We start from the raw sequence: 27,543 nt of genomic DNA, 5'->3' as shown, positions 1-27,543 counted from the left end.
ATTTTTATGCCCGTGCTTCTACCTGGGGGCACGGTAGTACCCCCGCTAAGACGAGCAAAGCGAAGCGCAAGGGCACTACCTACATTTTCTCGAAGCGCTTCGCCATTATTTTGAACCTTGATATTTATATGGGGAATATTGTAGGATTTTTTTATAGTTACCCAACCCTTTAAATTAGGGGATGGAAGATTGCCATTAAGCGACTTACTAAAAGAAATGAAATCCCATCAAAATCATTTTCATGTAAATTATTTCTTATTTTACAATACTTCTTATAGTAACGAAACGGCCAAGCCATATATTTTGCCTAAGGAGTAGAGTTTGTGAAGTTAGGGCTTGTAGAGTTAGAAGGTTGGCTCTACAAGATATCTGATATCTTTTTGACAGGGCGAGCTTTATGGTCTCGTCGTGGCTACATTCTACATGAAAATGTTTTTGATGGGATGGGTATTTTGTGAAGAGGAATCGAGATTAGAAAATCAGTCGCACTCCTCTCCACTCGGTCCACTATCCTCTTAAAAGCGCCGTGTAGCACGAGCTAAAATATTAGCGATGCTACTTAATTAAGCATTAGCCTTTTTATAAGAAGTTATTTAACTCTAATGTATGCGGCTTTTGGTCACAATGTTATATAAAATAATTTAATGCAACAAAACATAATTCGAAACGTTCAACTTGCAATAATATCACGTATTGAAACGTCACTCGTAACTTTCCCTATATCAGGTAGGCTTTTCCTGTTCAAGCTAGTAAGTATTTAAATAAGCTGGATGCAAATCAAGAAAACATGTTCCCGTAGATTTTCACTAGTCAACGATTGTCACGGCGGCGACAGTATTGTGACATGCTGAGCACGTGTGCACACAAACATGTCCGTTCATTTTGTAAAACAAATCTCAATTTAATTTCAACTCTATTAGCTGCACAATAAAAACAAGAGAACGCCTTAATTGAGAAGAGATAACGCGGTCCAATATTTGACGAGCGACCATCTAAATGATCTTGATAGTATCGCTAGCTCGTGATCGATATTGACGAAAGTGAATGTGAAATTTGAGAAGCTGTTTGAATGAAAGCAAAAGCGGACTATGCGCGATGCACTATTACTGACTGTTGACGTGTATGTCTCTGTACAGAATAGATACAATGGCAAGATATTACGAATGAGCCTTCTATCAGTCAAAAACTTACTATGTATGATACAATGCCAAATTATGCCATGTTAACCGTGACATGCCTTGTCTATTTGCAAGATAAAGACAATAACGACCAACATCGTATATAAAATAGTCAAAAAGATTAGAAAAAAAATGTTGTAGTTAGAGGTTTTTACTATCTAAATTACCTCATTAACGATAACTGTTATATTACAACATCGCAAGTAACCGCTAACAAGGTTGCTGTCAAGGTTGTCAATGAGCGTCAGAGCGGTCCTCACTAATTGTGAGGTGACTTTTGTAAGCTCTCATCACAGTTTATTATTTCGTAGTAAAGTAGTCTTTAAACGCATGAAATTTAAGTATAATATCGTGAAAACTGTCGCCAGTTTTCCAGTGTTATCATTTTCACCAAAGATCTGTCTGAATGACGTTTGTGTATAATAGTCTTAAGTTTGAAAGTTAGACGGTTTTGGCAGTTCATCTCGAATAGTTACTTTAAAGTACCTGTCAGACAAATCAATCTTTATACTAACACAAATACATACGAGTACATATATATACACCGTGTCGTTTGTCTTGTTTGCTACAAATTTGCACGATAACCTTTTTAAAATGGCTCAGGTTTGCGATTTTATAATTATTTAGTTTCGAGAGCATGTAAGATCATCCGATATAATCTAATACGTTTAAATCTGGAGAACTCGGTGGCCATTCATTTTTCGGCAAAAAATCGGTCAAATTAGGCTTGCACCAAGCTTGAACAGCGTTTGCCGTATGTGACGGAGCTCCGTCTTGTTGGAATACATAATAGTCATCTCCGAACATAGTTTTTAAATTAGGGGCATCATTTTTCTCCAAAACCTCCGATTTATAATATTCCGCATTGATTTTAACGCCTTTATCAATAAATACTAAAGGCAGCTTGCCTGTCTTACAAAGAGCACCCCAAACCATTATTGATAAGACCGCCTGTTGTCTGCCTCTAGATTTAATCAATTGTTTATATTTCTTGTATCTTTTTGCTGAGGTGTGCCAATAAAGAGTATTCTATCTATCTATATTGAGCTCTGGAACCTAGGAACATTCTTTTCATAGTCTGGAATATCTTCTATCCTTGCTGTCCACAACCGGTCGTTCTGGGCGTTATGAGGCTGCTCTAACACAAAGAGTTTCTCGTCTGAGAAAACAAATTCGTCCCCTGCGTGCCAAGAAAGTATGGTTTTGAATATTTCTACTCTCTTTTTCTTAGTCGCTTCTGTAATGCCATGTACTTTTCGTTTTTTGTAAGCACGACATCCAAGGTCTACTTTCAATATATTATGTACCGATCCCCTTGAAATTTTCAGATCAGCAGCTAATTTTCTAATAGAACGGTGTTTTTACCGCCAAATTCGCTCTTTTATAGCCTTTACCACTTTTTCGGTGCTTTTTCGGTGCACTAGCTGAACGTGGCCGACCGGATATTTTCCTGTTCTCTGTAGAAGAGGTCTCTTTATACCTTTTGATAGTAGTGTAAACTTGATTCCGTTTAACTCCATAGGGTTGTATTGTAACGCCCTGAAGATAGCACCTAGCCTGTCGCCATTATGAAATTATCTAATAATTTCTTCACGAAAGCGCTCCATCGTGTATTAAAACCAAACTAAAAATACGTGACGTTTGACATTATTGTATTATGTTTATGTCAATATACTTTTTAAATTGAAATAAGAATTTTATAACCAGCAATCCGTATGTCTATACAGCAAGTGCTAAAAATTTGTATTCGAACTTATTGGACACGGTGTAGGTACCTTAATTCACAGCGTGGGTAGGCCCAAAGGAGATCCAGAAGAAGCTTGATATGGTGCAATTTGATCGCGTAGTATGTTCATTCTAAAAGGCAAAATCTTTTTCGAGTATTCATAGGCAACTTAATAGCTAGAGGGTAATTAAATCAACAATAGCAACAGGAACGGGAAAGAAGTAGCAGAAAAATTGAAATTACAACCAGCTTTTACTAGGGCGCGTTTGATATCCATTGATAGACATACAATATGAAGACAAGCAGCGGAGCAAGACCTGTCATTCCTTTGTTTAGGACAATAGGTATTCAGAGTGTACCGTTTTCACCACAATGGTGTAATAGCCGATTTTGATTACCTTGGCAATGGATTCAATTGCCCCGATACCTAGTTCCCAGGCTTAATTAGCGGACAGTGGCTTCCGCAGTAAGTTGGTTAATTAGTGCGTCCCTTTGAGTTCTGGTTTATTTCGCAGCAAGAGCCCGCAGTAACGGGTTTATTGCAATTGCTTTGAACTCTGTGCTCTTGGTGGCATTATCCTTTTGGTTCTTAGGATTGTAATTTTCGGTTTAATAAGATAATTGTCGTTTTTGCTATTGGCGATAGAGTTTATTTTGTATATAGGGCCGCAAATATATTGCTCGCCTCGAGTTCCATCAACAAAAAACAACTTTTAGTAGAGCCAAATCAAAAATTGACACTTATGTTTTGGCTCTACTAAAAGTTGTTTTTTACTCACATACACACATACCTATGTGTGCTATCTATTTTACAAAGTAGCTTTTATTCTAGATTTAATAAAACCTTTAATTTTTTTAAATAATTATATATACATAAAATTTATGTAATCCAACTTTTTGATTTCTTCAATTGGACAGTACAATAGAGATAAGGTCGTTTTTCTATGTGGTTACACTCTACTCTTCAAATATTTTAGGCATAAGGTCTCAAGATAAAATCAAATACGTGGTTGTATTGCTTAAATTATAGACACAAAGTAGTATCTGCATGTACACATTTCAAAATATGTCTACAATTAAGATGCATAGCATAAGTACCATCTACAAAAACGAAACGTTGAGAGGCAAAACTATACAAAAAGTCGGATGTCAAATGAAGACATCGTCATATCCGACCTTATGTACTTTCTGTATCTCGGAAACTAAAAATTAAATTTCAATTATTTTACGTAACAGTATGATGAGCAATTCTTGGACAAAAGTGCAATACCGCCTTTGCTTTATGCATAGGTATTTTCCTCCTGTCCTTTCCCTCTTCAAAATCACTATATTCCTAACTTTTTAATTACTCTACATAACTTAAAAAAAAAAACAGTCCTATTGCCACATGGCTACTTTTTTGCAAAACACCATAAGTTTGCCATTTCACAGGTTATTAAAATGAGTCGAATTTACCTCCAGTATATATCCGATGAACAATCCACTTTTTTAACTAATTTTATTTTTCGATGATAATGGTCAGTAGAAAGTAAGAGGCTGATAAAAAATGGGAAGTCTTATGCAGAGGAGAGAAGATAACGCATTGACAATGGTGGATCAGCGCTGCTCCGGTTCTCACAGAGCGGTTTCTAATCCTGAACTCTAATGAACAGCTGCCATATTCACGCACGTGGCTTTGATATTTACTCATACTTATGTGACATGTGACAGCTGTCATTTCAGTACAATTTTTAGTTATGCATATGACTCGATTGCAGTGTCAAGATTTTCTTTTATTGATTTCTGTTAAATATGTTAACAACTTGGATCCATAGGTACATAAAACTTAACGTTTAGATACATAAGAAGTACCATGAATATAGAGGCATTTATAGAGATTGAGCTCAATGTCTATCGGCTTACTTATTTAAAAATAACTATAAATCTCGAAGAAAAGGCAATCCAAATACGACCCATCGTGCCCATATGTATGGCACGCACGGTATTACTAAGAGCTTAATATGTATTTCAAAATGTCGGCATCTATAAGCATATACTCGGCATCTTTCATAACTTTACTAGTGGCCATAAACTCCAGAAACGGCTTAAATGTGCCGCAGAACGAGACTCATTGCTGGCCCGCAATATGTCAAGCCGAGCCCACTAACCTTGCTATCGAAGAAAGTAAATCTAAGATGTGTGTTTGTGTGTTTATCGCGATTTGTAAATAGCCTTACATGGATAGAATGAAAAGCTTGATGGATTGTTCGTCTTCATTATTATGTAATATGAATACTATGGTATTTTTCAATTATTAAAAGAAGTATTATATCATTATTACAATCATCTGGTTTACAGTTACTTGGCGAAAATCAGCACCTTTTACTTATAATTATCTTTATTTTATTTATTCAATTGGTAGAGCCATTATTGAGATTTACAAATAAAAATAATATAAGAAATTAAGCATTACAAAAATACGACTTATTTAGTAATAAAATATAAAGTGGTAGGGAATAAGTGTGCAAGTATCTATAAGCAAACTAATATCGTAGGTTTTAAATATGTCACAAATATATCCATGGTAACCATACTCCAACAATGTAAGTACATTCTCTTTCTAAATGCTTTGCATTGAATATGAGCTAAAGTGTTTCCTTTTGAACCGCTCCTTATCCATTAACTACTAAGTGCCCTGATTCCCTTGTCTTGACAATTTACTTAATTTTCTTTTCACGCATACCTTTCCAACTGGTATCTTTTTTCTAAGCCCTTTCCCGGGTCACGGCGGCACATCACGAAGCTCCGATGTCTCAGAACCAAAAGAGCTTAAAAACATAGCAGTGTGTTGACAAATACGACATTTTTCGGTAACAGGACATAGCTCGCCGCGTCACGCTGCGATCTCCCGCGCAGATTGTAGATCGCATTCAAATTGCGCTAGCTCAAAGGTCATCGATCAAGGACCCAATTGGGTGTCATCTTTGCGTAATGCATTTCTCTTTTGCAAATGGTTATGATATAAATATCGTGATCATGGTATTTTTAAACATTTGTAAGAAGGATGATAGTATTCTTAGCGTTTCGTGCCTTAAAAGGAAAAACCGGATAGGATCATTCATGTTGCCTGCCGTCTGTCACAGTCAAAATTTTTGCCCGAAATAGCTGGACCGATTAGGTTGAAGAACCCAAAAACGGACGGGTAACGTAAACAAGTCTCATATATTATTATATGTGTACATACAGAATTGAGAAAAAAAGTGGGGATCCCTTTAAGAGCATAATCGGTATCGTGTTCTGATTAGGAAAAAGTAGAAGATTTTTTTTTGACGCGTAGATAACCTGTGTTTGAAGATGCTCACTACGGTTTTTTACCATGATATCCGTGATGGTGTCAAAAACTTTGCCGTGCAACTTACCTAAAAGAAACCTAATCCTACGTTTTGAACAGTTCTTTCTGGTAATACTAATCACCACTAATGTTAAATAAAAGTAGAATAAACAATCCGAGAGAACAATCGGAAGGAATAATAGAATGATAATTATTGCAAATGCAATGCCTACTAATTGGAATGCTCGCATCAAATTCCTCTTTTACAAGGTAGGCGGGGCACTTCCACTTGTTGCGGAACTACTGACATTTCACTCACTTTTATATCGTAAACAATACAACCCACACCGCGCAATAAACTGCTCATCTCACCATCTGTCTAATGAGCTTAGTTATTGAATCAATTTCTCTAGCCTGTACACGTCAGAAGTCAGAACCATAACTGACTATTCACTTCAATATGGCTTTTAATTACTTCGGTTAAGATCTATAGTTCGTTACCTATCTTATAATACATATAGTATATAGTAGGTATATATAGGAGGTAAAATGCGAGTATAGTGCGTTAACAAGTGTATCTAAACAGCTTTAGGAAATAAAAGGTCTAATTTGAGATAACTTTCTAGTAAATGCTACCTTGTGGGTGTGGGCATTGAAACAGACTTAAATATTGCTAAAAAGAACTTACGTCATTGTGACCTTTGGCAGAATCCGCTTGTGATCTTTACATGGATGGGTCTAGCACTACTGGTTAATATTACATTGTAAAACAGTACGGCTATCACCATTTGACACTGACATATTCACTAGCGTGTGCCTAACTTACTTTCTATGCATCTCGCTCGTACTCGCATAACTATTAGTGTGAGCGAGATGATAGACGTTAGCGAATATGTCAGTTAGACACTGCTAAAGTAGTCATGGTGTCTACATATATGCTACAGATAATAGAGACAGACCAAGACATGTCTGCAATTTTTATAGTACACTGCGTGTGCAAGTGTTATTTTAAACGTCAAACTTCTATGATATTATTACGTATAAATAACTAGGTACATGTCTTACCAAAATCGTTTGCAGACTTGTCTTGTTCTGACTGTACATCCAAATGACGCCGTTTTCTATTTATTTCGAGAGGCGTCATCATATAATTTTAGAGATACTAATATTTTTTACTGTACCAGTATTTCTATTGATTTTATTGTTAGTGGTATTTTGTTATATCATTCCTAGGGGTGGCATTGTCTAACAACTAAACAATTAATATAAACAACATAACGACTCCTAATTACCACATTTGCTTTGTGATTATATGTGATTGCAGGATGAGGGTAATCTTTGTGCTTTATTCGTGCCTAATTATGGTTTCTGTTGACATACACTTAAGGCTTTGTGCACGGAGCTGTAACTGAATTGTAATTAATGTTGCTTAAAAGCCTTTACTGTCTTGGAGTAATAAATACAATACAATGATTTCTAAGAAACTAATAAGTAAACGGAATGTGTGAGAGATAACATGATATTAGAATAATTTTATTTATACACGCCTAGTTATTTATAATAAGAGTGAGATAAATTATAACTATTATACGTTGTAGTATGACGACAATAAGGATTAGAAGCTAATGTTATACATTAATATCTACTTACTTTACCAGACACACCAGGGGGCCTAGCAAAGATGCTAACCTTTAGCGCTACGTCAATAAAACGCTATCTGTCTCTATCTCTTAAATATTAGTGCGATAGAGAGACAGATAGCGTTTCGTTGTCGTAGCGCAAACGGTTGTCATCTTGGCCAGGCACCCAAAAACGATATAAAAATTAGTCGAAATTTTTACTAACATTTACATGACAACGACACTTCGATCAATAAGTAATATCTTTAAAATATCTTCAATTTTTATGGAGTTGTAATAGACATGCTATTTCAATGCAGGTTTGCTATTAATTACAAGTTGTGACTGTTTGTTCTTTACTTTCTTCCATAATAACAGCTGCAGTTGGGAAAGCCGGAGAGATGCCTCTATTGTCTCGTTTGTTGCTTATTCTCAACCAAAGGCATAAATCTCTTAATTATTAACTGTACAGAGAAATGCAATACAATACAAATAAGAGAATAAGTTCAGGGTTCAGGGTAGTAACTTAAAATATGTTCCTGGGTCAATTTTTTAAGAGGGTGTTTTTTCGACAATCGAATCAGATCATCGTTTTTCGGGTTTTTAACAACAAAAAATATACTGTACGAGGCACCACTCTTCTTTTTATAGTTAGTTAGATATGGACGTTTAAATATCGACATTTGTATCGCACTATTCTGCCATGAGCCAACTTATGTTTTTTTTTTGTCGAGCCAAACCGCACATCGGACACGCGAAATAGGAGTAGATTTCGCCGTTTTTAGGATTTGAAATTCTATCACAAACGATACATACTTAAGGAACATTAGTTTATACGTTTTTAGTTTATAACATATATATTGAACATATACTGATAGCAATACTGTTCATTCAATGTATTTCGAAATATAGCAAAAGGACAGGAAAAATGCTCATATGTCTATACTTTCAGATTATCACTCGTCACGTCATACACAATTATTTTAAGTTTATTGGTATTATTATGACATTTTTCACGAGCAATTAAGATTACATGCGGGTGGCAACTTCAGCACACGAGCGTTGATGTGGCAGCTTTGCAATGTAGTCATGGGTGATATCACTGTCAATTATTAATCCGTGACTCAAATAATCAAAAAGATTGACAGTGACATCGCCCCTATGAATACTTATCATCTTTTAAGTGTACATATAACAATATCAATAAGTTTGTAATGGAATAAACTTCTTACAATCCTAGTAAGGACTCTAAATGAAGTAGGCAAATAGAAATGCATGCGAAAAACCACCGACAAAAACAATATAACATTTTAAACGTATATAATACAAATCTTCAACAATTGTTGACCCCATTCTGAAAGTAAACCAAAGTGTTATTCTGTTCTCTTGATTATCTATGGCCAGCGGGGTGACAAGAAACTTTTTATTAAACACCCAGTACGTGACCATAGAGTCGTAATAGATTTCATTTGTACCAAAATGTTCCATTTAATTGTAGGTGCCGCTTTTAGGTACAAACCAATTTGAAGAACGATTTTTCACCTCAACCGTTGTCAAAATGAAGTTGATAACCATCGCCATTTCTCTCAATTTACTGATGCACGAATTGCATGATATTGACTGGAACCGTTTGGATGACATTGACATTTAAATAAAGTTAAAATCAAAAACAACGTAACTGTTTTGTTGTGTTGTTGTGTTGCTTATACGAATATGGGAATGAACATATTCATAATTTAATAACATATGCATATAATTCAATAAGAGCACTTATTTCATTTCTTGTCTTGATATAGAGAGTTAGTTAGTTAGTTAGTTAGTGCTTCTGGGCATTTTCCGCAAATTGACAACCATTGTGCCTATTTTGCGTGAAACGAGGTAGCGCTTGATATAGAGAGAAAAATGGAGTAACTACGTAAGTACTGATTATTTACGTATGTTGTTAACTGTTGGCCGAAATCGAACAATGCTTATAAGATGTCGTAACAATGCAATACCGATATGTGTGTCACATGTACGTTTGTGTTGAAGAAATGTCCCTTTTGACACTTACAGATCGGTGTCGTATCGCTGTGATATCTTATAAGCATATCTTATAAGCCAACAATTAACAACATACGTAAATAATAAGTAAGTACTTACCTATATAGTTACTCCATTTTTCTCTCTACTAGTATACATTATATGCATATGTTATTAAATTATGAATATGTTCATTCCCATCTTCGTATAAGCAATAATGCAAAATAGTTTCTACTTTCTTACTAGTTTGGTGCCTACTTCGCTCGGTTCCAAATGCTAATCGGTTTAATTCTCAAGCCTCGCGTGCAACTTAGCTGATTTTAAACGATATTTATGAACATTTAACATTTAAGTTACTATACTGCTGCAAAAATGTTCTTAATTTTTTTTTTGTTTCTCTTTATTTTTTATATTCGGTTACCCAGAACTTAAATTTGGGTACAAAAATAATTAAGTGTCATATTATATAAGTACCTATTTAAATTACGTTCCACTATATGTATTTTACTTATCGTTGTATTTTACTTAGCATCTAATTCTCAGTTTAAATTACCTTGACGATCACAAGATTACATTCATGAAATTGATGAATACGATAAACGCCCAGGCAATGTCAAATTCACACGCTTGTAAACAAATGATCATCACCCACATGCTCCAACTACGATTACTTGTAATGTCTTACCATCTGCCTTTAAGATTTGATAAATAGCAATAAATTTGATTCTACAGTTCTAACCTTATAAGCAATCTTCAAGTGATCTTGAATGAGGGAAAACTGCTGCGTTTTCAAAGGTGAGTTTCATAAATAATGGAGACAAGCTGTTGTATGCCGCTAGGGTGTTAATCTTGTCAAAGAAATAGATTTGTCTCATATTTTCCCCTCCTTTACAAAGACACAAAAACACGAGGCCTAATCAGCAGTTGATAAAAAACCTAATAACAAGATTCCACTAAAACAGTTACTTGCGCTTAACTTCTGCGCATTATGTTCTTTAATTATGCAAGTTATATAATTTTATTGTTTTATTATACAAGTGGGTTAGTGTACAGGAACTGTGTTACGAGACCTAATGTAATGCATATAATTGATGCACTTTTTCGTAAATATTTAATAGTGTAAATGCTTATGTACTTATTCAAAACAAATTCGTCATTGGTATTACGTTAAGATAAGGTTAACATTTATTTAGATTTTATTTGTTTGTTTTTTAATAAATATTCCGAAAAATTACACTGTACTACTTATAACTACCACAGTGAAATGAAAACGGTTTCATATCATCATCAAGGTCAGAACAATATATCAAATTAGTCTATTGTGAACCAGTGGCATAAATACTATTCATAATGTAAATCAATATCCCATTCTATACAAAACACTAATTACACATTGATCAAGAAATATTGCTATTGATAAACAATAATTCTTTGCGATCATTAATGAAACCTTGGCCTGTTGCTTATTGCAAGTTAATGATAGTAACTAAAATAATGTTAATTTGATCAAAATAACTGTATGTAGTATTGCTTTTGAATAGTTAGATAGGTAAGTTAGTCAAGGATTTTATTAACACTGTTGTACAGATATTTATTTATCTATGAGCATATATCTTCTGTAAATATTAATCAAGATGTGGATTAGATCTTAAATTTTAACGACTTTACTACACTAAATAACTATTAAACTAAATACTTCATAAGTATGTTATGATTACGACGCTTCTCTTACCAGAATACCTCGTAAAGAAGTACATGTCAAGCAATTTACAAGAGAAAAGAGTACCTAATGTCAAAAATGTATTCAACATTACATAGAGCCTTCTAGCTTCTCATTGTATTCTGCTAAAATACACCTTTAACTTTAACCGCATGAAAGCGGCTACAGAGAATGGGAGATAAAAATCGCTTTTTATTTTGTAAAACGCCTTGTGAAACGTGAAGTTTATGGAGCGTGGTAATCAGTACATCCTACATGCACAATAAAAGGACAACGCTATCCTTAACTACGTTTTTAACTGACTAAAGCACTCTCATTAAACTTATAAAAGGAATGATGGGAAATCTGAAAAGTTCAGGCCGCCTTCGCGAGGAAAAAAAGTGAACAAATTCTGTTAAACAGAAGACCAATCGGCCGTTTCTCACCTACTTAACGATGGTGACGTAAGTAAAGAATTAAATATAAGAGTTTACGATTAAGTCCCTACCGTGTAATGCTTTTGCAAGGATTTTGTAAACAAAGCTAGATAATACGTGTTGGTATTTAGCCAGCAATACATTGACACAATGCCATTCGCACATTGTGACACATTCTCGCATTTCAGCCGCAGTCCTGTCAAACTCGGTTGCGAGAGCTATTTGCATTTGAGAAGAGATAGCTTTGAATAAAGGACTTAAGTTCCTTAATCGATACCCACTTTCTTAATTAATGTCAGAGACAAGAAAACCATTAAGTACGGCAATCTCCTTATAAAGTGGCGTTCCTCGTCATTGTTATACTTAGACGACGGCGCCACTCCACAGAGGATCATTAAGCGAGGTCACAATACGAGTACATGCCCATATATTTTATAAAGCACCTTGACCTACGTTTACTAGCTTAAAACTACGTAATGAGTTACTCGTAAAACTTAAAATTATGTTTTAGGTATGGTATTAATCAGGCCAACCAAAGCGTCTTACAAAGTATTAGAACTTATTAGTTCTTAACAGCCATGTACATATGTAAAGGTACAGTACAGGTAGCGGGTCAAAGGATTAAACTAAGCGTCAAAAGTATGTACCATTCTCGCTACCAGTTTACTACATGAACAATTAGACTATGACAAATTTTCAACTCGAACTATACAGATTTATCTTTAAATTGAAAAGTAGTCTAATAGTACATTGTTTCATCTGCCTTCTGCCATTATTGATGCTAACTGTACATCTACCATCAAAGCTATCTACATTCTAGATTACTTGCAACGTAATTTTATAATTATAGATAATACCAGTCTATTTATTACTTAATTGGTTCTTAACATATCAAATTAGATAAACACGATATCCAACTTAAAATTTCCAAGTCAGAGACGTGGAAGATCGGCACAAACACACGATAATGGCTTGACAAACATTAGCGAGCAATTTAGGGCTCGTTAAGCGTTCATTTGCACTTGCATTCCTCGCGCCCACGTGGCGCTGCGCAGGCGCTCGCAAGGTGGTCGAAACCCACGTCTCGCGGTCATTATCGCCGTCGAATCAATTGTTTGAGAGCTTGGATGACATGGCTGTTACCTTTCATGCATATTGTTATTCTGACGAGATCCCATAACATAATTTTAACTGATATGTCAAATTAACTTATTTTTGCGAATTGTCAAAACAATAGCCAAGACGGCGATTTATATGAAATACTAGGCAGTAACATCGCTCAATGTCATAAGCTTTTTAAGTTACATTACCTACTTTTTGTGGATCTATCTGATTAATTTAATTGAAATAGTAACCAATAATTACTGTACGTTACTGGAAGCTTATTCCGATTGTAATTATCTACCAAGTTGGATCTGATTTGTTACTGATTTGTCTTTTTCCACTCTAAACATTTTCCATTCTCCATGATTGTTAGTATGTTATTGACACAATAAAAAACTAGGTTTATAGGTTTTCCTTTTTCCCAAAAAAAACTATGAACCTAGAATATATTACGCTGAAGCGATCGACATCAAAATCAAAGTGATTTGTTAAGATTAAGTTTGTGGAAAACGTTTACTCCCGAAATGTAATTTCATGGAAAAATTACCGTTACTTCGTTAGATTCGAACAGCTTTTCTTCCTTCTTAAAGCTTAAAACTACGCGAGAGCTTCCACCGAAGACTAGTTAAAATGCTCTCTGTAATACACACACCCTCCTATCTACAACGTTAGTCCAGGTCCCAGTCCCACTTGACCCTCTACTTCGGGCTAGACTAGTTTAGGGAGGGCCACCTATTCACTTCACGAAAACAAAATAACAATGACTTCGGTCCAGCTTTTGATATGGGTTGTAAAATATAATCTTTGCTAATAAGTAAATAAAAGAAAGTAAAAGTAGAAAGCAGGTCTTGAAAATTTTTACACGGGTGAGAAGAAATAGTAGAAATACCAAGGCTTTCCCGATCACTTCATACTTGAAACGTTTATATGTTTGACTAGAAAATATATTTGTTTTTTTAATGTTTTTCATTGTATGACGTTGTAAACGTTATAAACATGTTACTCATAAAATATTGTAATTTTTTTTATACTACGTCGGTGGCAAGCTAACATATGGCCCGACTGATGGTAAGCAGTCTCCGCAGTCCGTAAATTACTGTACACTGACTAATAATACCAGACAATTTGTCTTACTTTGACTTAGGTGCATATTTGAGTGCTACAAGGGTGCACGGTAGTATATCAATTGTTTAAAATTATTTTCGTGAGTATCTAAGTAGGTAATTGTTGAAAATAATTGCCAAAAGAGCCAGATACTAGAGCCAGATACATATGGAAAAGATCCAGATACTAGTGCTCCCGAAAACGAAAAAAATCCTCTTCCTGTACCTGTTTTTAATTTTGTTCGAAGCTAGTTTCTTCTCTCTGGGCCATAGTCCACGCCAACGAAGTTTCAATTTAGGTTAGCACACGTCGAGTGCCTTTTGTTAACGAGTTTTAGGCTTGTTTGTTTTTTTACGTGCCAACTCAGCATCTTTAGCCCGATGGAGCACATTGACTTGACAAGTACTCTTTTTCGTTTTCAGATCATTTTATTTGAAAGACACTTGGGATAATAGTCGGCCGCAACATAGCTATGGTGTAAAGACGTTGTAATTAAGACGATAATGAATTTAAACTAAGGGGATGACCCACGGACGACCGCTTCTCTATACAAACGTAGTCCCAATTTTCCACTCTGTATATTGACATTATAGAAAATATGATTACCTACGCAATTTGATATTTATTTAACTGAAATAGTATCCACAGTTATGCCAATTTCAATTATTTTCCTTTAGATTTTTCAATTATTATACACAGAAATTAAAAAAAAATATATTTTCATGTTTCTTTATTGCAAATCTGTCCAGTGTCTCCAATAATAAAAGTAACGTCATACAATCCTGTTATCATTATCGACATCATGAGCAGCTTAAACTTTAGCGTTTCAACACATATTAAAACATACGGCCCGATTCGAAGAATAATTAAGACACGTTTAAGATCTTGGAAAGATCTTTAACAGATCGACAGCTAAACGACATGTCAAAATTGACGTTTATTTCGATCCCGCTGTGATCCCAATAAGATCTATCTACGATATTTTTAACGTCAAAGTACCTAACATTAGTTGCCCGAATCGAGTTGCTTCTCTCAATTATACGAAATACAAACGATATCTAAATGACAACTTATCTAAACCAGAACTTATCGTTATCGTATTTCATTTTTCGAATCGGGCCGTCAATCTGTCAACCCATTTCCGTCAGTAGAATAAAGCGGCAAATTACAAAAATGTAAGCGCGAAGGGTAACCGTTCCATAGAAAATTAGAATTTCGCGCCTTTTTCTACTGATAAAGTTGTTTGACAAACTATATTTAAAATCAGGTCAATCGATAATTTATTTTGTTACCTTTATTTCCGACGTTTTGATGTAAGTTTCACTGGTAGAGGTCGCGGATAACTGATGTCCCAGCATAATAATGTCAAAATTCGCCTTTTGTACAATTTTTAAATAAATAAATATATTAATAAAATTATTGTCAATAGTCTGACACCGGACACTCACTATATATCCACGCATACATCCGAAAATAGATCCTGTGATCTGGATCACTAAACATTTATAGGGCGTTTCCCGATTTCAATCGCTTCCCGCACAACTTGAGAATAATAATGGCGTTCAGTGGAAACAATTTTCGGTTTCTGAAGCTCAATTCAATTATTTGCGCCAGATTAGATGTTCGGTCATCGCCATAAAATAATATATATATATATATATATTGGCATTATACCCTATTTAAAAAAAACTCTACCTTCGTCCCACTGTTTTGCGTAATAAGAGCAGCTAAACATCCCGCTCAACGAAATTGTTAGATGATACTATCGTGGACTACGGAGACTGCTTACCATCAGGAGGGCTGTATGCTTGTTTGCCATCGATGTAGTATAAAAAAATACTTTCGTGAAAGTTTTCATTTGGCAGATAATTTATTTGTACTTTCTTGCTTGGTAATGTAATTCGAAATATATTAATCGACCAATTATTACCGCCCTTTTCTCAGCCCCCTAAAAGGAAAAGTAGGTTAGCTAAATTAATTAAGTTATTTGATCACTACAGCGGTGACTTATGTTTTTTTTGTGATGATTAATCGCGAAAAAACGGCATTTGACCAGCCGTCTAGATTTATTTAAAGTGTTAACTTACATACTGACAGCACAGAAACTAATGATAAGGGTCCATATTGGGCACTGGAGAAAGTTCTCGTACCCCGTATGGAGATAAAACCATTACTTTCAATAGTTCGCCGTAGTTGGATAAAATGTTATTAAATAAGGAAATGAGGTGGATTATCTCATAGTAACGGAAGTTGCTTTGTCGCCATGAGAAGTGATTGCGTTATTATAAAATACTATGACTATTGGGGGCTATTGCAATCGCACAGCGAGTCTAACGCTCAGCTAATCCAGTATATACTCGTAGGTAGGTAATAGCTACTCTCCGATGACCTGCGCACTGATACATACAGTTCCTGAATAATTCATTAACATACAGTTCCTGAAAATCATGAGTTTTCTGAAACGTACGTATGTTTCGGCGCAAGGCCAGAACCTCAATTCTTATTAGGATTTTGTGTCCGTGTAGCCTTTTTCTGTTTTGATTCAAAACTATTTTCGCGGATCGTATGAAAGCTTGAAACAATAGTGGCTAAGCCAATTGTACAGCTTGAAATGAGTATCCACCATAGTGTACATCGATTTACATATACCGTGTAGTCCAATTTCGAACAAAAAAAGCGGCCAAGTGCGAGTCGGACTCGCCCATGAAGGGTTCCGTTATATGACGTATTAGACAAAAACTACTTACCAAGATCTCGTTCAAACCAATTTTCGGTGGAAGTTTGCATGGTAATGTACATAATATATTTTTTTTAGTTTTGTCATTCTGTTATTTTAGAAGTTACGGGGGGGGGGGGGGGCACCCATTTTACCACTTTGGAAGTGTCTCTCGCACAAACTATTCAGTTTAGAAAAAAATGATATTTGAAACCTCAATATCATTTTTAAAGACCTATTCATAGATACCCCACACGTATGGGTTTGATGAAAAAAAAAATCGAGTTTCAGTTCTAACCCCCAAAATTTTTTTCATTTTTAAACTACTTACTAGATCTCGTTCGTTCGTTTTTTGCCATTTGGCTACAGAGCCCTAAAAATGAGCAAATTTCGGGTAAAAACAAATGACGAGGCGACAGATTTAAGCATGTTTGCTAAAGGGCGCGCCTACGCGGACCGTCGCTAGCGAGAAACTGCGTGCGAGATTTTGAGTCTCGAATGAGGATTATAAAATGTTCTAAATTGGACTACTGGGTCTAAAAAGACACCTTAAAGACTGTGACCATAGTGTTCGAGTCACCTGAGCTTGGTAAGCAATTACAATACACTGGTAAGTGTGGCTTTCGCTGGCAGTCGTGAGCTTACGTTCTTTGTTGTAGCAGTAGGCATTATGAGAACATAACGCACCTAGGCTCACTTCGAGGAGGTACACGGGAACGATTTGCTAAATTCAATTTAATAAAATTGTGAAAGCTTAATTTTCGTCGTATATTTGGCATAAAGCTTATTGATTTTTGATTGACAAGTACAAGTAAATAGGTACCTACAAGTATCTAATGGAATATGCTTATTTTGTACATATTTATGTAAAAATAATCAGTGTTACTCCTTGTCATGCTGTAAATGCAACATTAGGCAGACACACTTAATTTGGAAGCATAATTCATTAAATTAATATAATAATTAACAAGTACCTACCTAGCCTCCTTCTTCATTCTAGTGCTTTCCCAGATTTACTTAAATTAAAGTAGCACAGAATCTGCTTAGGTAACTAACTTGTTAGGTATATTTTAAGAACACTTCTAACAGCGCTAAAAACGGCCAAAAATGCCTAGCATAGGTAGGTATATAATCGGCATCAATCAATCAAAACGGTCAGAAACAGATAATTTCTTTCTAATTCCGGTCCCAAATTTTATTAAGATTGGTTAAAATTTGGAGGAGGAAAATGTCGAGAACGAAACCTCGACTTCCGAGTTTACGGCGTAAAAGTTACGCATAGTTTTTCTCCTAAGCTGCAGTTGTCCTTTTCGCGCTAATTTTAGGAGCCGTTCCCGTCAGCGCGTCGGAAATATTTACATAAAACTCTCTTCATAACTGAAAAACGTACGCGTATGTTCCTAAATATTTACCGTGAAATATTTGCATACGTAGCATGCATTCTCAATATTAACTACACAAGTTCATTGAGCATAGCAGACCAACTATTTGTTCGCTCAATTTGCTAGACACGGCAAACACTGGATGTCTACAAACATTGGCGTACGCTAAAAATTTACCGACCATGTGAGCGAGTTCTCGTAGTTATTCGTTATACGTCACAACAATATTCTTAACAGTTTTGAATGATTCACGGTTAGTTTCACTACACTTAAATCGACCGGGATATAAACCGTGATTATCTTTTATATTGTTTTTATTGTTTATATCCCGGTCGATTTAAGTGTAGTAAACAATATTCTTATCGGCGGTCGCGATGTCTCCTGACTTTTCATAAAACCCTAAGACAGTCAAAAATCTCATTTTGAATTTGTACTATTCCATTTGATTTCACCAGATTTAAACGGAAAACGAACTAAAAGGACAGTTTACCACTTAGTCCTATCCTAAAATATATGATTTCCTAGTCACCATGATAGTTATCATGGTACTGGTAGCGTCTCTCTTTAAATCGAATTTCATATGTAATACATTATGTAAGGCAAAATGAAGTTTCAAAATGGCTACTTAGCATAGGTAGCTCAGTTGGGGACGAAGTCGAAAACTCGAATGAATGAAGTCGAATGTGATCGGTCCACCGATAGGTGACAGGTTTTGATCCCGTGATCCCGTTCAAAGCAGTAAATTTTATTGTTTATTTCTCTTTTGAGCGCTGTCAGCCTAGCGGTAAGAGCCTTGGACTTTCAATCCGGAGATTGCGGATTCAAACCACGGCTCGTACCGTACCAATGAGTTTTTCGGAACATGTATACGATATCTTTTCGGTGAAGGAAAATATCGTGTGGAAACCGGACTAAGTAATTCCAATAAGGCCTAGTTTCCCCTCTGGATTAGAAGGTCAGATTTATTTATATTTATTTATACTGTATTGCACATGAAATATTAAGTACAAATGGTGGACTTAATGCCTTAAGGCATTCTCTACCAGTCAACCACTGGGTCAAAAAGAGACGTTGTTAGGTGCAGGCTTTGTACTTGAGAATAAGTAACCGATATCACTACCTACCTACTATATACTAATTAAATACTAATTAATATAATATAATAAAATCATAAACTTAAACATATAATTATGTACTTTGTATGATGTACTTACATAAATATCTACAAATATACATTATACATGTACCTACTGTGTACTGTGTACCAGATGGCGTTCGCTTTCGTAAAAACTAGTGCCTACGCCAATTCTTGGGATTAGTTACCAAGCAGACTCCAGACCAGAGTGATGATGTCCCTATTGATTCAAAGTTGTAACTAATTATGGGAGACTTCTCAGAATGTTTTTTCTATAGTTTACCGTATCGGGCGACACTGGACTCATCCCCCAGACCATTAGTCCGCAAGTGTTTCCCGCACTCCCTCATTACCATGCACTAAGCACGGGTCCTACTCCTACCCATTAACATTCCACGTATAGCGAGCAAATATTAGAGGATAACTGTCTGGGAGGAAAACGTAAGAGAACGTGGCAGAGATGTTCGCAATTTCATAATTTAACAATAATTGTATTTAAGTAGCTGGGCAGTAAATAATTATGCATATACTAACATTAGCCTTAAGATAAAAAACTGCCACTAACACAAATGATCCAAGTTGGTCATAAATAAATGAATTTATTTATTTATTATTTATAATGTATATAATTAGAGTTCGATCCCTGGTCGGGCTAATTGACGAAAATTGGCTTCCCAAATAACGTGAGGCTCTGCGTTTATCTACCTGGGCCCCAATTTACAAAGCTGCATTTTGAAATGTCCAAACCAGCTAAATACAGTTACCTATTTTATGTTAAGTCGAAGTCAATAACATGAATACATTCTTCGCCATATTACGAAGGAGTAAGGTGAAAAGTGTAAAAAACATATCTTATATTGTGATATTTGAGACTCTTAATAACTGGAGTGTTTCTTTAATCTTTTTAATAGACGTATTAGCATAACAGTCTGGGTCTGAATATAAAATAACATTCTTTACGAACTGGGTTAGAGCCTAATTAATTATATTACCTACCTTCATATAATACACATTGCCTCGCAGCAAGCCAATGTACGCCTGCGGTTTAGATCATAACCTCACACAGAGCGGTTTGTTATTTGGCTATGTAGAACTCGTACATTTACGAGCACGCAATGTGGTTATGCTGAACAATAATGTATCTGGCCTATCCAGCATAAACGCTTTTATGTCGGACATACGTGCATTCGTCCCTTAGTAAATGTATGTATGTAGGACGGAATGCTTTGTGTCAAGGCAATTTCGGTATCTATTAAAATAGGTAGTTGAAAGTAAAATGTAGCAAAAATGTCAAAAAAAGAGTTCTGATTTAATTATATAAGATGTGCGGTTTTACCTACTTCATTTTAAACCTACTTCTATCACTTCGGCGCCACATCCGAAAACTGCATTAGTGTGATAACCGAACTGTAGCCCACTGTATTGTCTGAATACTCTGAAGACAAAAAAAATATAACTACTTATACCTTAGAATAAGAACTACAAATAAACTCATTAATTTATATAATTTATTTCGTTGCAGGTGACATCGAAGACTGCATAGTGACGCCCGCGTACCAGGGCCAGTTCACGCCGCTTCCCGAAGCCTTGTGCGACTGCATTATGGACCTCACGTCGCAGGTAGAAAAGCTTATAATCTGTTGCAACAGTCAGTGCAATGCAGTGATGTTGCAGATAGTTTTAAATTTAGCACATAGGCAGTAGAAGGAACATTTGATTATGCGGACTTTAAAAACACGGTTGAACATAAACATTTTTGATTTAGAATAATGCTATGACATCCACATACATATTCAACTAGCAACTTATATAGCTTTTGTTGGTTTAGAAAATAGAAAGCTACTTAACAGTGACTTAGCATAATTACCCACTTTGATACAATTTTAATACAAATTGACCTCAATTTGAGTCTTAGTCGTTTTATATTGACTCGAAACTCTCAAAGTATCTGGAAAACAAAGATGTGAATCGGGGCAAATAGAATTGATTTCTTATATATTTATTTGTATTGAACTTTCTCCGTAATCAGAGGTAGTTTGAAGATAATAATGCCCCTATAACTGAATACTTATTGCAAGTAATTTCTAATAGTTCTTAGCTTCGTACGCATTACGTTACGTATTGACCTCTTTAATATCTAAGTATATTTATTCATTATAGAGAAGAGGTAATCTTAGTTTACGTTGATTTTGCATTGTGCCTAATGCCTATAGTAAGTAATATCAGAAATGGTAGCAAACCAATGTGAATGGATAATTGGATAGACATTCCAAAATGTTAACAGGCGATACTTCCCATAAAAGTATAACTTTTTTCAAATCGTCGAATTGAAAGGTTTACTACATGTCTTATTTTCACATATACTTACTCACACCAAAGCCAATATGTATATGAAAAGTAGTCAGCAACCTATCTTTCCGACGACTCAAATGGGCCCCCTGATCAATTAGTATAAAATGGTTCTCAAGATTCTTAAGATAAACTCGTTTAGCTTCATTCTCTGATGAATTTTTAGATAAACTTGTAAAAATGCAATTAAACGAAACTTTCAATGTTCCTCATTTCACCTTGCACTCGTAAACCTTTTCACCGACATTCTCGCAGCTCGTTATTTGAAATAACTTACAAATTACCACCAAATATTTGAAAGTTATGAAATAGAAGAGTACAATTGGTTGGTCGTGTTCGCTCAGTTAAGCTATATGGTTTTGGCAAATAACTGAACAATTTAGTTGCGCACGATTGGACTGGTTTTCCTTTTAAATGTCATTCAGAAAAGTTATGATTTGATATTAATAAGATTCCGTTATAGTTGATAATGTCTCTTCGCGATCACCGCTTATTGACGTTGAAGCTTTTTATGAGATCTCTATTTTAATCCACGGTTTTATCTTATAATCATTTTAGACTCTAATACTAACATTAAACTGGCAATTAAAACACCAGAAAATAACTTAAGTTGAATTTTAACTCACATACGTATAGGTCAAACCACTTTGTAATAGGTAGGTATTTATAGTATGACACGACTAAGTATTTCCAAATCACGTGTGCAAAGTTGATAAATGGATATACAAGCTTTTTGTGATTTGCTTTGGAATTGCGAGATTTATTTAGAAATACTATAACTTACAAACCGAATATGTTTTTTTTAGACTCAAGTTATTAGTAGTTGACAATTTTTTCAAAATCGCAAGTGCGTTCGCATTAATACAAAATATAGGTTCGCATTGATACCTATGGATAAAGGCATTGCATTCGAAAGCACAATGTCTGCATACTAAGTCTATTCGCGGCTGCTAACGGAATCAATATTTGAACAGATATTGTCGTCTTTATCACACACTATACTCACCCAGTCGATAGTAAAAACTACAATAGATTACTTGTGTGATGTCTACATTTTCTCTTTATCAGGCCCATTGGATACGCCCTTCGCACTCGCGACCTAGTTGACTTGCAATACCTGTCTCAGATAAATGCGGTGAGCACATACACGCATTCAGGAAAACCAGTAGAATTGGCGACACACCCTTTCCTCTAATGCTTAAATATTCGAAGCGCATTAACAAAGCTCGTGTCAAGAGCGCGTCATTACGTAAACCGCTAGGCTAAGCAGACGCTAAACTTGACCGTGAACACGAATTTACGGCCGACTGAACCTGTTCTGGCGAGATTTTTTAATGTTTGGACCAAGTCGATAAAATAAATCGCATTTGTTCAAGCGGGCGGAAGAGGGTGCGGTTATATATGTTGTAATGATAGGATAAACCGTCCATTTCTTTATATCGAGCACTGTCAAAAAGTGATGTTAGGTCTGCCTCGTCAATTGTCGTTATAGGTCTGTCGTTATCACGTTATCTACCCTACGGCCTAAGAATGCACAAATAACCAAACCAAAAAAGTCTGACTATGTAGTTAATTAATAATCAATGTAAATTATTATTAAACTGGGGAAAATCCTTTTTTAACCGGCATCAAAAAAAGAAGACTCTCTTTAAAAAAAGAAGGATATAGATAAGTTATTTTGGTATTGTTTTTTTATTTTATTAAAAAGACAATTAATTAAGTTTAAACTCTTATTTATTGTATTAAAAATAATCCTAAATTCAAATAGCGATTAACTATAAAAATAAATGTTTTTATTCGCATAACTTGTGTTTACTTGTTACACAACAAAATATAACAGGAAAGATATTTTCACGTCAGCAGCTGGAACAAGGGTAATTTGCTGCTTAAAAACAGTGAGCAAAATCGCATTTTGCTCACTGAGTGAGACAAAATAACATTCAAGTGACCTTCATATTCGAATGTCATTTCAACGTGCGGGGCCTAATACAAGTTCGAAGTATTTGGATTCTATTGTCTTTGTCCATTTCACGTCATTTCAAAAAGAAAGAGACAAAAAAGTGCATACGTAATTCAACGATATATTGACGGTTTATAATAGACCCCCGAAATAAGTCAGACCGCATCGGTCCAAAACACCCTACGAGTCTTCATTCGTAATAATTAATTAATGAAATAAAAGTTTAAAATTTAATAAAAATACCATATTTTACGTATTTTATTATACAATCAAAACAATATACTTATACAAATTTACGCAATTGTTACGCAGTAAATAATTCTACTTAACGACTTTTAACGATCTCTACTATAGTTAACAAATAGTAGTATCCGCAATTCGGACCGTATCTTGCTAAGTTTTTTTTAACAAAAAAAAGTTGACGATTGAAGTGTCAATAATTGATGTTCGTTAATACATTATTTTCGAATCATTTTATTGAAACTTCTTTCGTTTTGTTTTATTGCGGTAATTAAAGTTAATTGTTAGAATACCTTCAGAAAACATGAGTGAAATAGTGATGAAGACGGATTACATTTTTTCAGGTTGTATTTTTTGATGGCTGACTGATGTGAAAATTTTTGTGTACTACACAAGATCAAAGTTATTTACATCTCGTGCGCTTTGGAGTCCCTTACTACGCTCAACATTCTAAATTAGATTCACTCGCTACGCTCGTGAATCTATTATAGAATCTTTCGCTTGCACGGGACTCAAAACAAGCACTCGAAGAAATATCAAACTTTGCTCTCTTGTTGTACAAATAACTATTTCACCACACCAACTCATAAAGGCTCTCTTGATTGTTCAAAAACTGATTGGAAAGTTGCATTTTATTCACATGTGTGGGAAAGTAATTGATGCAAATTTTGACTTGTTTCCCTGTTGGCTGGTAGAATGGACCGATAAATTACGAATTTGAATGATAAATATTTAATAACGTTGGCTTTGGTTTTATTTTGTCTGATGTTTTACAGTTAATATTTTCCTCGCGGTGGTGTAGTGAAAAATTGTAGGTATGTTTCACTCAGTGGCAAAATTTGTTTAACCCTCGTGCCTTGAAATACTCGCAACGCTCAAGATTCCAATTTTGGAATCTTCCTCTTGCTCAGGTATTATAATTAGCACGAGCGATTAAACAAAATTTTTTTCTCCTTGTAAAACATTTAACTATTATACCTATGGCGAAAGAGAAAAGCATCACTTTCTTTTTACTCCATCCGCAAAAGCTTTTTGTTTACACCACATACTAATTCCTTCATTCTCTTTTTGCTAAAGCATCCCCCCATAGCGATTCCATGAAGTCATCGCTTCGCCATCATCTAAATCATTATCAGTTCTTTTTTGAGCACATTAATTCTGCGTGATATCATTTCTCAAATACCAGATCTCAGTGGAATTACAGGTTGTACAAGTTTAAAGGTTAAATAAATTATTTTAAAATATTTGTTATTTTATAGGAAGTTGATTTCATTATTTAATACATGCTTTTATTGCTTCATACTTCATAGTGAGTAGACCTTACTGTTAAATATGTTAACTGTTATGTCTACAATGTTCGTGTACAGTTACAAAACGAAACATGTGAAGTATATTTTTTTAATTTTTGAGTGCACAAAAAAGTAAAAAACGAATTTAACAAGACATTCTTTGTACTAGTCATCCGTAGTACCAAACAGAAATTAAAACGTAATAAATCCTCGATTGCTTGTAATACTCAACTTACGGTGATTTCTTGGAAATTATACCTAATGATCTGTAGTGGAAATAGTGTGCAGTGTGGCAAAAATAACTTACAGATGATCTAAACTATATTTACGCAACAAATCTGTAACACCAGGAAAGTCATTAAATACACCATAAAGCACCTCTGTTACGCTTGCAGAGTGACAATATACATCGTGAGGCGTTACATTTGTCAAAGTTGCGCAAAGGTATAGCTACCTGCCTAGTCTTATAATATGTAAATATATTATACCGAACCTGTAGTGACCGATGTGGGCTGAACATTTGAACTAGTTTAATGAATGATTGCAAATAAGACACTATCTTACAGTGATATATTAAGAACTAAATTTAAGGAACCAAATGAGAAGGTAAGATAATTTATGACTGTTTATTTAACAGTTTGAAATTATTTTCGTATCCAATATTTGTATACGAACTACTACATATTTCGAGTTTACGACAGATCTGTAATCATTTTTGTAATACCTAGATCCAAACAACCTCTTTTAATAGGTTTGCCAAAATGGAAAATTGGTACTAGGTATTTTTTTTTAAGAATATCTATTTTTAAATGAAGATAAGGTAGCTGTGTTAGTGATGCGATATTGTAGATTTAATCACTTATTTTACGTGTACGTGAAAGTGTTGGTATCTTTTATATGTACTTTAAAGTACCCATTTATTAAGAGTCACAGTACGTACCTTCTACTGATACAAAGCTTCTACTCACTCTTTTTTCTTTATAAGTATAAAATTTTTTTGCACAGAAAACTAGTACCAGACATAGATATGTGTTATTTAAATATTCATGATGTCATGTCATTTTTCAGAATGTCATGTGAAATTAGAGCCTAACTTCGATTGTATGAGAGTGGTTTTTTGCAGCGGGTTCGTGAGACTCTTAAAATGAAACCATCTCCGACTTCCCTCTATAGAATACCGACATACAGGCTAGCCATAGAGCCCTTAGGACAACATACGAAACACTTCACTGCTATAACAGCCTGTAAACGAACAAGGGACATTTATCGTGGTAAAAGCAATTGCGATATTTATGAATATTCATCGGGTCGATCAACCGCCTAAGCTTGCAGGCTTCGCGAGTAAATAACGACTGGTTGGGCAGGTGCTTGACAACTCACACTTATTACTTAGCCCATGTCGATAGTGACAGGTTGATAGAGTTTGAAACTCGGTGTATAAAGTTATTGCTATCACCATCAGCATCGGCTGTTATCTATGAAAAACTAAGGTTTCTGTCTCATCTTTGGTTCAGTGTTTATTATAGGTAATGTATGAAATTTGGAGTTCGAATCAGTATTTTTTGTTTAAGAGGGGGCTAACACTTACTTGTAGTTTTCATATTGAATTGTTTACACGTTCTACAAAAGCAAATAAATGCCATGAAAAACCCTTACAGTTAAGGTTGGTTCGATAGAAAAATATCACGAAAACATGACAAATTTTCATTTAATTTTAATTATATATAGTTATCCTGCGTACTACAGCAGTATAATTTAAGTATAAAATAACTAGAAAGTATATTTTCAGTGTTATTGAGGTAAAACGTAAAAACCCGCGCGATAGCCCGCGCCATATCTTCCCTCGCAAGTTTTACGCGGCGCTCAATATCTTCTTTTCCCTTCTAATTTCCCTGGCTCGTAAGATCCTTCTTAATATTATTTTAAGAGCCAATGTACGAACTGCAACATTGAATACCTACTGAATGAGTACTTCAGTTGCGTTAGATTATCTACGTAAGAAACTTAACGAGAGAGTGCCACATACGAATATAATATGTCTACATTTCTCATAATTTAACACTAAAGGTAATATTTATTGATATTTTACGTAAGTCCTGTTAGATCAATAAATACTAATACAATACCAAACTAGTAATCGTCTTCATTCCTTAACTATTGAATTACATCCACGCATTCACAAATATGAGCATTAAAATCTCCATAATAAACCTCTTCATATCCTAATCGCATCAATGAGAAGGCAATAATAGTAAATAGATACGTAATCTCAG

The 27,543-nt window shown here is 34.9% G+C and overlaps 1 protein-coding gene across 1 annotated transcript in view; it reads left to right on the top strand.

Annotated features, from left to right (window-relative positions):
• Window positions 1-27,543, top strand: part of LOC133519804 (putative uncharacterized protein DDB_G0282133) — a 198,217-nt gene that overhangs the window by 130,753 nt on the left and 39,921 nt on the right. Inside the window, exon 4 of the mRNA XM_061853915.1 lies at window positions 20,955-21,052. Coding sequence (XP_061709899.1) covers window positions 20,955-21,052 — 98 coding nt within the window. The remainder of the gene's footprint in view (window positions 1-20,954; window positions 21,053-27,543) is intronic.

The sequence above is a fragment of the Cydia pomonella genome, chromosome 7 (genome assembly GCF_033807575.1).
Source record: "Cydia pomonella isolate Wapato2018A chromosome 7, ilCydPomo1, whole genome shotgun sequence".
Classification (NCBI taxonomy): Eukaryota; Metazoa; Arthropoda; class Insecta; order Lepidoptera; family Tortricidae; genus Cydia; species Cydia pomonella.
This window is presented reverse-complemented; position numbering and strand designations above follow the sequence as displayed.